This window comes from Oncorhynchus mykiss, chromosome 17 (genome assembly GCF_057628025.1).
Source record: "Oncorhynchus mykiss isolate SJ-2025 chromosome 17, ASM5762802v1, whole genome shotgun sequence".
In the NCBI taxonomy this organism is placed as follows: Eukaryota; Metazoa; Chordata; class Actinopteri; order Salmoniformes; family Salmonidae; genus Oncorhynchus; species Oncorhynchus mykiss.
In genome coordinates this window covers 75,812,739-75,831,527 of record NC_143038.1, presented here as the reverse complement: position 1 = coordinate 75,831,527, position 18,789 = coordinate 75,812,739, and the positions used below count along the sequence as shown (strand labels likewise).

The window sequence follows — 18,789 nt, the reverse complement described above, 5'->3', positions numbered from 1 at the left end:
CACTTCCTAACCTCCTGCCCAATGTATGACCATATTAGAGAGACATATTTCCCTCAAATTACACAGATCCATAAAAAAATTTGAAAACAAATCCAATTTTGATAAACTCCCATATCTACTGGGTGACATTCCACAGTGTGCCGTCACAGCAGCAAGATTTGTGACCTGTTGCCACAAGAAAAGGGCAACCAGTAAAGAACAAACACCATTGTAAATACAACCCATATTTATGTTTATTTATTTTCCCTTTTGTACTTGAACTATTTGCACATCGTTACAACACTGTATATATATATATATATATATATATATATATATATATATATAAAATATGACATTTAAAATGTATATTCTTTTGGAACTTCTGTGAGTGTAATGTTTACTGTTCATTTATTTTATATGCACTTCACTTGCTTTGGCAATGTGAACACATGTTTCCCATGCCAATAAAGCCCCTTGAATTGAATTGAGAGACACCAGAGAGACCACACAGAGAGAGACCAGGGACAGACCAGAGAGAGAGACACCAGAGAGAGAGAGAGAGACCAGAGAGAGAAAGGGGCTGGTGCACTTCACAAAATAGATGGCATCATGAGGCAGGAAAATTATGTGAATATATTGAAGCAACATCTCAAGACATCAGTCAGGAAGTTTAAGCTTGGTCGCAAATGGGTCTTCCAAATGGACAATGACCCCAAGCATATTTCCAAAGTTGTAGCAAAATGGCTTAAGGACAACAAAGTCAAGGTATTGGAGTGGCCATCAGAAAGCCCTGACCTCAATCCTGACTCTCCACTATTATTCTGACATTTCACATTCTTAAAATAAAGTTGTGTTCCTAAATGAACTAAAACAGGGATTTTTTACTAGGATTAAATACCAGGAACTGTGAAAAACTGAGTTTAAATGTATTTGGCTAAGGTGTATGTAAACTTCCGAATTCAACTGTAGACCATCCCACCACAGGTAGACCATCCAACCACAGGTAGACCATCCAACCACAGGTAGACCATCCAACCACAGGTAGACCATCCCACCACAGGTAGACCATCCAACCACAGGTAGACCATCCAAACACAGGTAGACCATCCCACCACAGGTAGACCATTCCACCACAGGTAGACCATTCCACCACAGGTAGACCATCCCACCACAGGTAGACCATCCCACCACAGGTAGACCATCCCATCACAGGTAGACCAGCCCATCACAGGTAGACCAGCCCATCACAGGTAGACCATCCCACCACAGGTAGACCATCCCACCACAGGTAGACCATCCCACCACAGGTAGACCATCCCACCACAGGTAGACCATCTGTGAAAAAGGTAGACCCGCCACAGGTAGACCATCCCACCACAGGTAAACCATCCCACCACAGGTAAACCATCCCACCACAGGTAAACCATCCCACCATAGATAGACCATCCCACCACAGGTAGACCATCCCACCACAGGTAGACCATCCCACCACAGGTAAACCATCCCACCACAGGTAGACCATCTGTGAAAAAGGTAGACCCGCCACAGGTAGACCATCCCACCACAGGTAAACCATCCCACCACAGGTAAACCATCCCACCACAGGTAAACCATCCCACCATAGGTAGACCATCCCACCACAGGTAGACCATCCCACCACAGGTAGACCATCCCACCACAGGTAAACCATCCCACCACAGGTAGACCATCCCACCACAGGTAAACCATCCCACCACAGGTAAACCATCCCACCACAGGTTTTACTGGAATATACTTTTTCGTAGCAGGTGAGGAGAACTTAGGCAGCAAGACATTTAAACTTGAAAACAGATGCTACAATGTATAGGCCTGGGATGAGCAACCGGCTGCCCATGGGGAACTCAGTCAGGGTCTGAACTTACTTTTGAGAGTTAGAATAGTAGAGCACATGTTCATTTTGTGTAATTTTGACATTTGGTTGTGAGTCGTTACCATATTAAAAACTGCAAAACATCTCTCCTCCCCCATGAGACAAAATTAAATGAGTTGTAAAATTGCAATATCTTCTCTCCGCCACAATGGCAAAAATGTGTTGAATTGAAGCACACTTGCTTTAAAAACTACAACATTTTATTGATGCCCACATTGCTAAATTGTGTACAATTGCAGAAATGTACTCTAAAATGTACATTTCTCTCCACTGTAAAGGGGGAATGCTTAAATGTTTTTCTCAAGCTGGTGAGGGGGAGGCAACTAAATATCACTTAGGGCCCCCAAAAGGATAGGTCCGGCTCTGACTGCATGTGTGGGTATGGATGTGGGTATAGGTGTGGGTATAGGTGTGGGTATAGGTGTGGGTAGATGTGGGTATGGATGTGGGTACGGATGTGGGTACAGATGTGGGTATAGGTGTGTGTATAGGTGTGGGTGTAGATGTGTGTATAGATGTGGGTGTAGGTGTGTATAGGTGTGGGTGTAGATGTGTGTATAGGTGTGGGTGTAGATGTGTGTATAGGTGTGGGTGTAGATGTGTGTATAGGTGTGGGTGTAGATGTGTGTATAGGTGTGGGTGTAGATGTGTGTATAGATGTGGGTGTAGATGTGTGTATAGATGTGTGTATAGATGTGGGTATAGGTGTGGGTATAGATGTGTGTATAGGTGTGGGTGTAGATGTGTGTATAGATGTGGGTGTAGATGTGTGTATAGATGTGTGTATAGATGTGGGTATAGGTGTGGGTGTAGATGTGTGTATAGATGTGGGTGTAGATGTGTGTATAGGTGTGGGTGTAGATGTGTGTATAGGTGTGGGTGTAGATGTGTGTATAGGTGTGGGTGTAGATGTGTGTATAGATGTGGGTGTAGATGTGTGTATAGATGTGTGTATAGATGTGGGTATAGGTGTGGGTATAGGTGTGTGTATAGGTGTGGGTGTAGATGTGTGTATAGATGTGGGTGTAGATGTGTGTATAGATGTGTGTATAGATGTGGGTATAGGTGTGGGTATAGGTGTGGGTGTAGATGTAGATGTGGGTGTAGATGTGGGTATAGGTATAGATGTGTGTATAGATGTGTGTATAGATGTGGGTATAGATGTGGGTATAGATGTGTGTATAGATGTGGGTATAGGTGTGGGTGTAGGTGTGGGTGTAGATGTAGATGTAGATGTGGGTGTAGATGTGGGTATAGGTATAGATGTGGGTATAGATGTGGGTATAGATGTGTGTATAGGTGTGGGTGTAGATGTGTGTATAGGTGTGGGTGTAGATGTGTGTATAGGTGTGGGTGTAGATGTGTGTATGGATGTGTGTATAGATGTGGGTGTAGATGTGTGTATAGATGTGGGTATGGATGTGGGTATGGATGTGGGTATAGATGTGGTGAGGCAGACCTGTTTTTGTCCCCCCCCCCCCCCACCCCATCAAGAAGTATAAAATCCCTGTTATAGGTGACAAAGTAAGCAGCAACGTTACATAACTTGTCAATGGATCACGTAAACAAACATAGTTTACCTTCGTAGCAAATTATTCCGATGTTGTTGTTCATTTTGTCCAGGTACTGATAGCTCAACAGATCCATTTTCCTAACAAGCATTTAAAAGACCAGCTTTTTTGCTTCTAACCGAGTCGCAAAGAAAAAGGATTGCGACCAGAGCTCGACTTGACGTGGAGGAGTCGACCACACGGAGCTGCTAAACTGCTCAGACTTCAACTCAACTTTTCTACGCGCAAATAAACTCCTCCAATCAAAGAAAAACGTTGAAAAAAAATACTTCCCGATAAAAATCCTAGGGAGTTTTTAAATACTTGTAAAGATATAAAAAGTATTTGTTGGGACAAGAAAAGGGTGTAGCGCCAGTTGCTCCTAACCTTACAGCCAGCTGTAAAGTCGCACTGACACGCAGCAGGCTTGGCTCCGTCCGACTCCAATCTACACCCGTTTCCTCCGAGGAGACGACGAACACTGGGCATGCTCGGTAAATCCCGGGAGAGACTCAAATGTCAGGGATTTTTTTCACAGAAGATCAGCCTTCCAAATGCAGAGCCAGGCAGGGCCGGGGAGGGGAGAGTAGGAGAGAGGGGAGAGAGACTAAAAACAAGGAGGGGCTACTACATCATTTGGGAGACAGGAAATAGTGCCGTCTTGACGAAAATAACATACAACGAGAACTCTATTCAGAATACATTTAACCTAGTTCCTTCTTACAAACATACGGATATTAACTGTGACTTACAGAACTGTGGTTTTCATGAAGACAGTTTGGCTACTATAATTCTGTATGGTACAAGTGTCCTTCAAAATCCACTACTCAAATCTCCAAATACAACAGTATTTCTTGTTTTGATAGGAGAGAGAGAAAAACAAAACAATGCCCTGACATTACCCAAATATATCTTACTATGTACAGTGATGCTGTGCTGCCCTCTAGTGGAACAGAATCACTACTTCCTAGATTATGCACCAAATTGCACACAGGGACCAAATAGGCCTTGTCAAGAGGGGATGTTAATCATTTCATAATCATAATTCAGAGTATGCTTATTATTTCAATACAGATGCATAGATAATGTTATTTTTTGTTGTTGTGTGCAAACACTTTTTCATATCTATATTGTAAATACACTTGATTGTATAAGTTTTGTATATTTTGGTTTGGTCCGTCATGGGGTCTCTGTGTTACCGTACCCTCCTATTGTTCTCTCTTGCCTGACCTTCAGCTAGAGAGGTATGTTGTCCTTGGCTCTGCTTTTTTTTCATTGATCATCCTTGAGATGTTTCTACAACTTGATTGGAATCCACCTGTGGTAAATTCAATTGATTGGACATGATTTGGAAAGGCACACACCTGTCTATACAAGGTCCCAAAATAAGGTCGAAGGAATTGTCCGTAGAGCTCGGAGACAGGATTGTGTCGAGGCACAGATCTGGGGAAGGGTACCAAAAATGTCTGCAACATTGAATGTCCCCAAGAACACAATGGCCTCTGTTAGCAATTGATGTTATTCTTTAATAAACACAGACCCCAAAGCAAATCAGGTTTATTCAAAGAGGACAACTCATACAGAGAGGTAGATGGTCTCCCCTGTCCTCAGTGATTCTCTCCAGTGGTTCTCTCCCCAGAACAAAGGGACAGCGTGTCGTTTTATAACCCAGCCCTTAGCCTGTGGTTGACCAATTAGAATTCCTTGCAAAAAAAAAACAAGCCAATGGCCAATTAACAAGTATCCAATTTCAGAAGACATATTCCTCCCATGTCTCTGAACCACTGACCTTATTACAGAAAAAAACACTTTTGTTTTTACTTCATTGACTTCTGGTCCTTTTGACCTCTCGTCTCTGAGTTGTGTATTTATCTTCAACACATTCAACCTCCGTTGTTCTTTAATTTACGAACCACCGGACAAACTGAGCAATCAGGGGAGGATGGCCTTGGTCAGGGAGGTGACCAAGAACCCGATGGTCACTCTGACAGAGCTCCAGAGTTCCTCTGTGGAGATGGGAGAATCTTCCAGTAGGACAACCATCTCTGCAGCACTCCACCAATCAGGTCTTTATGGTAGAGTGGCCAGATGGAAGCCACTCCTCAGTAAAAGGCACATGACGGCCCGCTTGATATTTGCCAAAAGACACCTAAAGGACTCTCAGACCATGAGAAACAAGAGTCTCTGTTCTGATGAAACAAAGATTGAACTCTTTGGCCTGAATGCCAAGCGTCATGTCTGGAAGAAACCTGGCACCATCCCTACGGTGAAGCATGGTGGTGGCAGCATCATGGAATGTTTCTCAGTAGCAGGGACTGGGAAACTAGTCAGGACCGAGGGAAAGATGAACTGAGCAAAGTACAGAGAGATCCTTGATGAAAACCTGGTCCAGAGCGATCAGGACCTCAGATGATGAACCTTCGCCCCAGTCTAATAGGACAATGACCCTAAGCACACAGCCAAGACAGAGTAGGAGTGGCACCAGGACAACTCTCTGAATGTTTTTGAGTAGCCCAGCCAGAGAGACCAGACTTCAACCCGATCGAACATCTCTGGAGAGACCTGAAAATAGCTGTGGAGCGACACTCCCCATCCAACCTGACAGAGCTTGAGAGGATCTGCAGAGAAGAATGGGAGAAACTCTCCAAATACAGATGTGCCAAGCTTGTAGCGTCATACCTAAGAAGACTGGAGGTTGTAATCACTGTCAAAGGTGCTTCAACAAAGTACTGAGTAGAAGGGTCTGAATATTTATGTAAACGTCACATTTCAGTTTTTTAAATTTTAAATACACATGCAAAAATAAAGTTTTTACTTTGTCATTATGGGGTATTGTGTGTAGACTGATGGCGGGGGGAAAACAATGCAAGTTAGTACAGAATGCTCAGATCAACCTTTAAAGAGATGGGTGGGGCTATGGCTTAAGAGATGGGTGGGGCTATGGCTTAAGAGATGGGTGGGGCTAAGGCTTAAGAGATGGGTGGGGCTAAGGCTTAAGAGATGGGTGGGGCTAAAGTTTAAGAGGGTGTGAACGATGGTGAAGGGTGGAAACAAAGGGCTTTCCAGTAGTAGTACCAAAATATTCAAAGGCCATTTTATCAAAAGTGAGTTTACTAGTTTAATCAACTTTCAAAGCAGAATTACTTTCCTGTTGTTCCTCAACTCTAGTGTGTGATATACCATGTTGTATCTCTGAGTCTCTACTTTTATCCAATGTGAAAAACACCATTTCACATGTTGCTACATTAGACTGATTTGAGACAGGCACATCTGAACAATATATGATGGAAGGGAGTTGCAGGCAATAAGGGCTCTGTATAATACGAAACACTTTCTTTAATCTGTTCTGGATTCGGGGACTGTGGAAAGACCCCTGGTGAAATGTCTGGTGGGGTGTGTGTGTGTGTGTCAGAGCTGTGTGTAAGTTGACTATGCAAACTATTTGAAATGTTTAACACATTAATGTTTCTTATAAAAATAAAGAAGTGATGTAGTCAGTCTCTCCTCAAACTCTGAGCCAAGAGAGACTGGAATACATAGTATTTATATCAGCCCTCTGATGACAATGAAGAGCAAGACGTGGCGCTCTGTTCTGGGCTGTTCTGCAGCTTAGCGAGGTCTTTACCTGCAGCACTGGACCACATGACTGGACAATAATCAAGACAAGATAAAAACTAGAGCCTGCAGGACTTGCTTTGTGGAGTGTGGTGTCGAAAAAGCAGAACAGATCTCTTTATCGCGGACAGACCTCTCCCCATCTTTACAACCATTGAATCTACATTGAACAAAAATATAAAAAACGCAAGATGTAAAGTGTTGGTCCCATGTTAATTAATAAGGCTTATTTCTGCATATTGCACCTTTAAAAGACAGTCAGTTGGGGCCCCTTAGCAGCTGGGGCCCAATTCATTTAAACCTATAAAACATGGGCCAAGTATGCCGATGTTCACATACACACGTAAACTAACACACACACACGTATACTGACTCATTCCATCTGTTCAGACACACGTCTTCCCTGCAGATGTCCAGACCTGCTCTACATTACTACTAAACCTGTAGCTAACCCACAGCCCCCCCATCCTAACCTACAGCCCCCCCTCCTAACCCACAGCCCTCCCCCTCCTAACCCACACCCCCCCCCCTCCTAACCTACAACCCCCCTCCTAACCCACAGCCCCCCCCTCCTAACCCACAGCCCCCCCCTCCTAACCCAAAGCCCCCCCTCCTAACCCACAGCCCCCCCCCTCCTAACCCACAGCCCCCCCCCCTCCTAACCCACAGCCCCCCATCCTAACCCACAGCCCCCCCCCCTCCTCCTAACCCACAGCGCCCCCTCCTCCTAACCCACAGCGCCCCCATCTCCTAACCCACAGCCCCCCATCCTAACCCACAGCCCCCCATCCTAACCCACAGCGCCCCCTCCTCCTAACCCCCAGCCCCCCCCCCCTCCTCCTAACCCACAGCCCCCCCCCTCCTCCTAACCCACAGCACCCCCATCTCCTAACCCACAGCCCCCCATCCTAACCCACAGCCCCCCCCCTCCTCCTAACCCACAGCGCCCCCCCCCTCCTCCTAACCCACAGCCCCCCCCCTCCTCCTAACCCACAGCGCCCCCTCCTCCTAGCCCACAGCCCCCCCCCTCCTCCTAACCCACAGCCCCCCCTCCTCCTAACCCACAGCCCCCCCCCCCCTCCTCCTAACCCACAGCGCCCCCATCTCCTAACCCACAGCCCCCCATCCTAACCCACAGCCCCCCCCCCCCGCTCCTCCTAACCCACAGCGCCCCCTCCTCCTAACCCACAGCGCCCCCTCCTCCTAACCCACAGCGCCCCCATCTCCTAACCCACAGCCCCCCCCTCCTCCTAACCCACAGCGCCCCCTCCTCCTAACCCACAGCGCCCCCTCCTCCTAACCCACAGCGCCCCCTCCTCCTAACCCACAGCGCCCCCTCCTCCTAACCCACAGCGCCCCCTCCTCCTAACCCACAGCGCCCCCATCTCCTAACCCACAGCCCCCCCCCCCTCCTCCTAACCCACAGCGCCCCCTCCTCCTAACCCACAGCCCCCCCTCCTAACCCACAGCCCCCCCTCCTAACCCACAGCCCCAAGAACACAGTGTGTGTGTGTGTGTGTGTGTGTGGCCATGCTTTTATTTGTAAAAACAAACCTACTAGTTGGTATTTACAGGCTGAGTGTTGCATAACTGTTAATCACCTTAGGGTAGTTACTCAACTCAGAACAAAAGGGACCATTTAACAAAACTCATTGTAGTGACTATTAGTGCTGCCTGCCACTACAGGTCCATTGTGATTGTATCAGTACAGACAGTACAGTCCACCCTGTTTACACTACGACAGACAGTACAGTCCACCCTGTTTCCACTACGACAGACAGTACAGTCCTGTCCACCCTGTTTCCACTACGACAGACAGTACAGTCCTGTCCACCCCGTTTCCACTACGACAGACAGTACAGTCCTGTCCACCCCGTTTCCACTACGACAGACAGTACAGTCCTGTCCACCCTGTTTCCATTACGACAGACAGTACAGTCCTGTCCACCCTGTTTCCACTACGACAGACAGTACAGTCCTGTCCACCCTGTTTCCACTACGACAGACAGTACAGTCCTGTCCACCCTGTTTCCACTACGACAGACAGTACAGTCCTGTCCACCCTGTTTCCACTACGACAGACAGTAAAGTCCTGTCCACCCTGTTTCCACTACGACAGACAGTACAGTCCTGTCCACCCTGTTTACACTACGACAGACAGTACAGTCCTGTCCACCCTGTTTACACTACGACAGACAGTACAGTCCTGTCCACCCTGTTTCCACTACGACAGACAGTACAGTCCTGTCCACCCTGTTTACACTACGACAGACAGTCCTGTCCACCCTGTTTACACTACGACAGACAGTACAGTCCTGTCCACCCTGTTTACACTACGACAGACAGTACAGTCCTGTCCACCCCATTTACACTACGACAGACAGGGGGACACCTGGTCACACTGGTCAGTATAACAACAATGCATTTAACTGAAAAGTGTGTACAGTAAAATAATCACACTACCGTATAGTACGGTCACAATCACTGGGTTGTTTTAAATAACTATCAACAATCCAGTCTTCCTATCTGCATAATAAGTGTTGATGTTGAAGTAGGCTACTAACCTTGTTTCTCTGTCTCTCTGCCCTTAAATACATGTGTTTTATTGAACTAGGCCTGTCAGTTAAGAACAAATGATGTTTTACAATGACTACCTACCTGGAAACAGTGGGTTAACTGCCTTGTTCAGGGGGCAGAATGACACATTTTTTTTACCTTGTCAGCTCTGGGATTCGATCTAGCAACTTTTTTGGTGACGGCCTCAACGCTCAAACCACTCTAACCACATACAGCTGAAGTTGGAAGTTTACATACACTTATGTTTTAGTCATTAAAACACGTTTTTCAACCACTCCACAAATGTCTTGTTAACAAACTATAGTTTTGGCAAGTCGGTTAGGACATCTACGTTGTGCATGACACAAGTCATTTTTCCAACAATTGTTCACAGACAGATTATTTCACTTATAATTCACTGTATCACAATTCCAGTGGGTCAGAAGTTTACATACACTAAGTTGACTGTGCCTTTAAACAGCTTGGAAAATTCCAGAAAATTATGTAATGACTTTAGAAGCTTCTGATAGGCTAATTGACATCATTTGTCAATTGGAGGTGTACCTGTGGATGTACTTCGAGGCCTACCTTCAAACTCAGTGCCTCTTTGCTTGACATCATTGGAAAATCAAAAGAAATCAGCCAAGACCTTGGGAGCAATTTCCAAACACCTGAAGGTACCACGTTCATCTGTACAAACAATAATAAGCAAGTATAAACACCATGGAACCACGCAGCCGTCATACCGCTCAGGAAGGAGACTGGGTATTCCAAATGGACAATGACCCCAAGAATACTTCCAAAGTTGTGGCAAAATGGCTTAAGGACAACCATGTCAAGGTATTAGAACTGAAAAAGTGTGTGTGAGCAAGGATGTCTACAAACCTGACTCAGTTACACCAGCTCTGTCAGGAGGAATGGGCCAAAATTCACCCAACTTATTGTGGGAAGCTTGTGGAAGGCTACCCAAAACATTTGACCCAAGTTAACCAATTTAAAGGCAATGCTACCAAATACTAATTGAGGGTATGTAAACTTCTGACGCACTGGGAATGTGATGAAAGAAATAAAAGCTGAAATAAAATCACTCTACTATTATTCTAACATTTCACATTCTTAAAATAAAAAGAGGTGATCCTAACTGACCTAACACAGGGAATTCTTACGAGGATTAAATACCAGGAATTGTGGAAAAACGGAGTTTACATGTATTTGTCTAAAGTGTTGTTCAACTGTGTTGTTGTTGTCTGTTCACACTGCTATGCTTTATCTTGGCCAGGTCGCAGTTGTAAATGAGAACTTGTTCTCCAATAGCCTACCTGGTTAAATAAAGGTAAAATAATAAATAGACAGAAATACTTGATATTTATTTTTAACTAACTCACTGAGACTGGTCCAGTTCTATTATGATGGGCAGTGCCAGTCCAATTACAGGCCTACAGACAGCGTGTTGTCGTCTCCTACCCACCAGAGAAGACAATAGTCCAAGCAGCCAACAGTCTGAATGGGATCAGTGTTCTACAGCTGTCCTGATGGAGAGTTCTACATTCTGAATGGGATCAGTGTTCTACAGCTGTCCTGATGGAGAGTTCTACATTCTGAATGGGATCAGTGTTCTACAGCTGTCCTGATGGAGAGTTCTACATTCTGAATGGGATCAGTGTTCTACAGCTGTCCCGATGGAGAGTTCTACATTCTGAATGGGATCAGTGTTCTACAGCTGTCCCGATGGAGAGTTCTACATTCTGAATGGGATCAGTGTTCTACAGCTGTCCCGATGGAGAGTTCTACATTCTGAATGGGATCAGTGTTCTACAGCTGTCCTGATGGAGAGTTCTACATTCTTCACAGTGTGTGAAACATGAGACAATGGACTCCTCAGATAACCAATGAGAACACTTTTCTTTAGTTTGGATTAAGGGAGGTGGGAGGGGGGAGAGGAAGGGGTGCGAGAGGAAGGGGGAGAGCAGTGTGGGGGGGGGGGGGGGGCTTCAGTGTTAGTTTGGTTTAAGGGAGGTGGGAGATGGGGGGGGTGAGGCCTTCAGTGTTAGTTTGGTTTAAGGGTGGTGGGAGATGAGGGGGGGAGTGAGGCCTTCAGTGTTAGTTTGGTTTAAGGGAGGTGGGAGATGGGGGGGGGGGTGAGGCCTTCAGTGTTAGTTTGGTTTAAGGGTGGTGGGAGATGAGGGGGGCCTTCCGTGTTAGTTTGGACTAGGCATGTTGTATAGAGGTAACCTGATGTTTCCTACTGTTGGGTGGCGATGTATCTATCCCTGTCTCTCACAAAAACCAGGTGGAGGGTGGAGCAAAGAACCTGGGTGCCAGTTACATCTCTGAGAAACAACCGGGGAGCAGAAACAAAGAGTAACAATACACAGCAACTCATGCAAAGGACAGCACTTTGTTTAGAACAAAAATACAATACATAGTTTTTTTTAAAGCACTGGCATTTAGGGTCAGAGCGCAATTTAAAACAGCATCGTTTGGATTGTGTGGGAGACTCAAGTATGGTTAAACAAAATACAAGTGGTGTTTTGTAACTCAGTCAGACATAGCCCCCGACCAGACAGACACACGACAACACATGCACACACAAATCCAAACACATTTGATTTGTCACATGCGCCGTAAACAACAGGTGTGGACAAACAGTGAAATGATTACTTAAGGGTCCTTTCCCAACAATGCAGAGTTGAGATAAAACATTTCATTTAAAAAATGAAATAGTGACAAGGAATAAATACAAAATGAATAATGAGTAAAAGAAACATGGTTATATACAGGGAGTACCAGGTAATAACATGGTTATATACAGGGAGTACCAGGTAATAACATGGTTATATACAGGGAGTACCAGGTAATACCATGACTATATACAGGGAGTACCAGGTAATAACATGGTTATATACAGGGAGTACCAGGTAATAACCTGACTATATACAGGGAGTACCAGGTAATAACATGGCTATATACAGGGAGTACCAGGTAATAACATGGTTATATACAGGGAGTACCAGGTAATAACATGGCTATATACAGGGAGTACCAGGTAATAACATGGTTATATACAGGGAGTACCAGGTAATAACCTGACTATATACAGGGAGTACCAGGTAATAACATGGCTATATACAGGGAGTACCAGGTAATAACATGGTTATATACAGGGAGTACCAGGTAATAACATGGTTATACACAGGAAGTACCAGGTAATAACATGACTATATACAGGGAGTACCAGGTAATAACATGGCTATATACAGGGAGTACCAGGTAATAACATGGCTATATACAGGAAGTACCAGGTAATAACATGGCTATATACAGGAAGTACCAGGTAATAACATGGCTATACACAGGAAGTACCACAGAAGTGGAACAGAAGTGTGATTGACTTGGAGTTACATTGTGCTGTTTAAGTGTTCACTTTATTTTTTGGTGAGCAGTGTATATATAAATACCTGGTTAAATAAAGGGTTATATATATATATAAATACCTGGTTAAATAAAGGGTTATCTATATAAATACCTGGTTAAATAAAGGGTTAGGGTTATGTATATAAATACCTGGTTAAATAAAGGGTTATATATATATAAATACCTGGTTAAATAAAGGGTTATATATATATAAATACCTGGTTAAATAAAGGGTTATATATATATATATATATATATATAAATACCTGGTTAAATAAAGGGTTAGGGTTATATATATATATATATATATATATATATATATATATATATATATATATATATATATATATATATATAAATAAATACCTGGTTAAATAAAGGGTTAGGGCTATATATATAAATACCTGGTTAAATAAAGGGCTATATATATATAAATACCTGGTTAAATAAAGGGTTATATATATATATATATATATATACCTGGTTAAATAAAGGGTTATATATATATAAATACCTGGTTAAATAAAGGGTTATATATATATATATATATATATATATATATATATATATATATATATATATATATATATATACCTGGTTAAATAAAGGGTTATATATATATATATATATAAATACCTGGTTAAATAAAGGGTTAGGGTTATATATATATATATATATATATATATATATATATAAATACCTGGTTAAATAAAGGGTTATATATATATATATAATTACTTGGTTAAATAAAGGGTTAGGGTTATGTATATAAATACCTGGTTAAATAAAGGGCTATATATATAAATACCTGGTTAAATAAAGGGTTATATATATATATATATACCTGGTTAAATAAAGGGTTATATATATAAATACCTGGTTAAATAAAGGGTTAGGGTTATATATATAAATACCTGGTTAAGTAAAGGGTTAGGGTTATATATATATATATATATATATATATATAAATACCTGGTTATATATATAAATACCTGGTTAAATAAAGGGTTAGGGTTATATATATATATATATATATATATAAATACCTGGTTAAGTAAAGGGTTAGGGTTATATATATAAATACCTGGTTAAATAAAGGGTTAGGGTTATATATATAAATACCTGGTTAAATAAAGGGTTAGGGTAATATATATAAATCCTGGTTAAATAAAGGGTTATGTATATATATAAATACCTGGTTAAGTAAAGGGTTAGGGTTATATATATAAATACCTGGTTAAGTAAAGGGTTAGGGTTATATATATAAACACCTGGTTAAATAAAGGGTTAGGGTTATATATATATATTTATATATTATATATATATATATATAATATATATATATATATATATATATATATATATATATATATATACACACACATACTGGTTAAATAAAGGTGAAATATTTTGTTTTATAATAATAGCAGGCATTTAGCTCGTCTGGTAGACATCACTGGGCAGCTCGCGGCTGGGTTTCCCTAGGTAATCCATGATAGTTGCCCCTCAGAGGTGCGTGCTTAGTCCCCTCCTGTACCCATGACTGCATGGCCATGCACGACTCCAACACCATCATTAAGTTAGCCGACGACACGACGGTGGTTGGTCTGGTTTTCAACCTTCCCAAGTTCTCTCGTGTCACCCTGTTCCACACTCCACTGGCTTCCAGTCGAAGCTTGCATCCACTACAAGACCACAGAACAGCAAGAGGAACTGTCCCTCCCTGCCCCTTCCGGCTCAAACCCTACACCCCAAACCGAGCACTCCCGTTCTGCCACCTTAGGTCTCTTGGCCCTCCCACCCCTACAGTGGGGCAGCTCCTGCTCAGCCCAGTCCAAGCTCTTTCTCTGTCCTGGCACCACAATGGTGGAACCAGCTTCCCCCTGAAGCTAGGACAGCAGAGTCCCTGCACTACTTCCAAAACATCTGAAAGCCTACCTCAATAAACTGTACCTTAAATAACCCCCTCACCTCGATCCACGGTGATATGTGGTTGTACCACCTAGCCATCTTAAGATGAATGCAGTAACTAAGTCGCTCTGTATAAGAGCATCTGCTAAATGACTAACATGTAAAAATGTAAATGTATAGGGAGTAGGTCAGAAACCTGGCAATGTGGTGGACCAAGGAGCTGATAGTGGACTACAGGAAATGGAGGACCGAGCAAGACCCCATTCACATCGACAAGGCTGTAGTGGAGCTGGTCGAGTGCTTCAAGTTCCTTAGTGGACACCATCATGGTCCAAACACATCAAGACAGTCGTGAAGAGGGCATGGCAACTGCTCAGCATGCGACCGCAAGGCTCTACAAAAGTTAGTGTGTACTGCCCAGTACATCACAGGGGTCAAGGTTCCTGCCATCCAGGACCTCTATACCAGGTGGTGTCAGAGGAAGGCTCTAAAAATGTTCAAAGACTCCAGCCACCGAAGTCATAGACTGTTCTCTCTGCTACCACATGAGAAAGAGGTACCGGAGCGCCAAGTCTGAACCGCTTCTACCCCCAAGCCATAAGACTGCTGAACAGTTGGCAATATCATTGACCCCATATATATGTCGTCTCTTTGGCTATGCTGGATTAAGTGATATGACATGCTATTCTATGAAATAATTTCTACGTAATTAATATCACCTGATTGAGCTAATCATGTAAATGTAATTAACTACAGAGTCGGGCACCACTAAATAATATTTATAGAGCTGCTATCTTCCGAATAAACTCTTAAAGACCTAGTAATATTTTACATCAATAGCAGTCAATATCAATCGTCACCTTAATTCAGTCTCATCTGAAAGTTGTAAATTCTTAGTTATCTGCAAGAACCCTGGCTAACAATTTGAATCAGCAATACAAAATTGGGTTTATTTATTTATTTATTAAATACCTAACTAATCACACAGAATTACACATACACATAATTAAATCATAACTTGATTACAAATTACGTCATAAAGGAAAACGTCCCTAGCAGGCGGAACAGATATGACAGCTGGTTACACAAAAGAAAAGGGTCTGGGTTGAGTGAAGGAGCAGGAAGACTGAGGAACACAGGGCGAAGCTGTGCTATCGTAAATACAGTATCTTATGCATTCTAAATTACCGCCCATTTTGAAAAGGAAAATGCAATAAATATTGACTCTGAGCTGCGCTTCGGTAGGTTGGTGGTAGATGGAAGGCCGTGTTGCCCAACCGAGTCCTTTGAAGAATGTCTCTGGTGGTCATTTAGATACGTTGTAGTAACGTCGTTGTGTGGTAGATGGGATACTCTGCCTGTTCCTTCCTAACCTGCGTTTGCAGCTGCGGTCGCTATCACTTCTGTAGTGAATAAGAGTTCAAAGTTCATACCATTCGCAACCAAAGCTCACGCTGATGTTGGCTTCGTTATATTATCTGAACCCTTCTGACATCAGACCGTCGTCCTACATCCTCGGAACAGATAGTTCTATTGTCGTCAAGGCTTTATATAGGAAGGGAGAAAAGGGGTGTGTTTCATAGTTTACAACTTCGGTCTCTTCACATGGGCGGCCACTGAGTGAGCAGCCCTAACTTATGAAAACCCACATCTCACATTTTAGAAGCTAAAATCACATTTCATCCCCTCACGAATAATTTCATATTCAAACATTTAAATTGAACAACAATTCCATGTGAATCCAATAACTCTGATGTGTAGACTTTCCACTGTAGAGTTTGTCATCTTATCATTGATGAGAATGTCTCAGATGACAACCGAACTGACATCATATTCATTAAGTACCACCGCATATGTTCAATTGGTCGGATTACCAGAATATAGTTCATTTCCCCCCACATTCTGATGTTCCCAGAATCTCTATGTTAACCAAGGGGTTTTGCAAATGTAACATCAGTAGGGTAGAGAGAGAGGAAAAGGGGGGGGAACAGGTATTTATGACTGTCATAAACCTATCCCCCAGGCCAACGTCATGACAAAAATATATATTTTACTGCCTCCCTTGCACAGGCGTCATGTACACTCACTGGTCTCTTTTAATGTTGAATACAAATGTGAAAGTGCATTTCAGATTATAGACCGACTCCAAATTCTAAAGCACACTACAAGGAGTATAATGACGCCAAGATGTCTGTATTTTTTTTTTTTTTTAAACTGCCTTAAATGATGCTTGCATCGTGATTTAAAAAAATACATAGTTTAATACAAATGTAAAGCATGTCAAACATCCTTCCCCCCAATGAAGTTTCTATGTGAGAATTGCCAGAACATTCAGAGATACCAAAAATATTTTTTGGGGGGGTCATGCTGCCGTTGAATCGCCCAAACTGAGCGGTAATCAGACAGACAGACATACAAGCAGACCTGGGTTCCAGTGCACATACTGGTACTTAAAGTTCACATGTATATAAATACAGGTCTGCAGGCAGACTGGCAGGTAGATGGTGGAACGTGCCATCACGTCAGAGTTGTGATATACTGCAATGGCAGAGGGATACCAAGCCAGAGCCAGAGCTCGGTCAATAGGTAAAAGTTGAGGTACAATATATTTTATATATTGAACAAAAATATAAAATGCAATCATCTCAAAGATTTTACTGAGCTACAATTCATAAAAGGAAATCAGTCAATTGAAATTAATTAATTTAGCACTAATCTATATATTTCACATGACTGGGCAGGGGTGCAGCCATGCGTGGGCCTGGCTCCGACTGGGAAGCCAGGCCAAGACAGAAACGCCAAAGGAGAAATGAAACATGGGACTATGTTGCATTTGTATTGTTGCGCAGTATAGCAATCCAATGAACAGAGCTGAAGTGATTCCTTATTCTACATACCAGAGAGGCATGTTTTGTCTTCATAATATATTTCTAACTGAAGGTTGACTGGTTAGGACACTTCCACACAGGAAAGAGGTTACACCAGGGAAACAATAAACAGAGAACCTCCCCTTAGTCTTAGACAGGAAGGAATAACATCGGACTTCCTTCGGAACAGATATGTTCTTTCACTGACAACACTACAGCCCTCCATCTTATACAGCCAGAACTGACAACACTGTTTAGGCTATAGTCACAGAGCAGCTGGAATAACTAGAGCAGTGTTGGGTGGGCCAAAACCACACACACACAAAAAGGATAAAAGCCTGGCAACAACACTGTCTGACTGCACTACAACACTGTCTGACAGCACTACAACACTGAAGGCCTGACTACAGCTGTCCTACTAAACACTGTCTGACAACACTGAAGGCCTGACTACAGCTGTCCTACTAAAACACTGTCTGACTGCACTACAACACTGAAGGCCTGACAAGAGCTGTCATACTACAACACTGTCTGACTGCACTACAACACTGTCTGACAACACTACAACACTGAAGGCCTGACAACAGCTGTACTACTACAACACTGTCTGACAGCAATGAAGGCCTGACAACAGCTGTCCTACTACAACACTGTCTGACAACACTACAACACTGAAGGCCTGACAACAGCTGTCCTACTACAACACTGTCTGACAACACTGAAGGCCTGACTACAGCTGTCCTACTACAACACTGTCTGACAACACTACAACACTGAAGGCCTGACTACAGCTGTCCTACTACAACACTGTCTGACAACACTACAACACTGAAGGCCTGACTACAGCTGTCCTACTAAACACTGTCTGACAACACTGAAGGCCTGACTACAGCTGTCCTACTAAAACACTGTCTGACTGCACTACAACACTGAAGGCCTGACAAGAGCTGTCATACTACAACACTGTCTGACTGCACTACAACAC

The 18,789-nt window shown here is 43.0% G+C and overlaps 1 protein-coding gene and 1 long non-coding RNA gene across 5 annotated transcripts in view; both read right to left on the bottom strand.

The window, feature by feature from the left end:
• LOC149976510 (uncharacterized) overlaps window positions 1-18,789 on the bottom strand; it is a 989,396-nt gene that overhangs the window by 891,167 nt on the left and 79,440 nt on the right. The window lies entirely within an intron of this gene.
• The window catches only part of LOC110519238 (transcription cofactor vestigial-like protein 4), a 95,325-nt gene that overhangs the window by 67,574 nt on the left and 8,962 nt on the right, over window positions 1-18,789 (bottom strand). For 3 of the 4 annotated variants that reach the window (XR_016487669.1, XR_016487668.1, XM_036950957.2), the window contains exon 1: window positions 3,472-6,708. The exons of the other annotated variant lie outside the window; for it this stretch is intronic. Coding sequence is in view for 1 of the 3 variants with exons in the window: in XM_036950957.2 (XP_036806852.1) it covers window positions 3,472-3,553 (82 nt within the window). In the remaining 2 variants the exon portion in view is untranslated. Of the gene's footprint in view, window positions 1-3,471; window positions 6,709-18,789 lie in introns of those variants that run through there. 4 annotated transcript variants of the gene reach the window in all.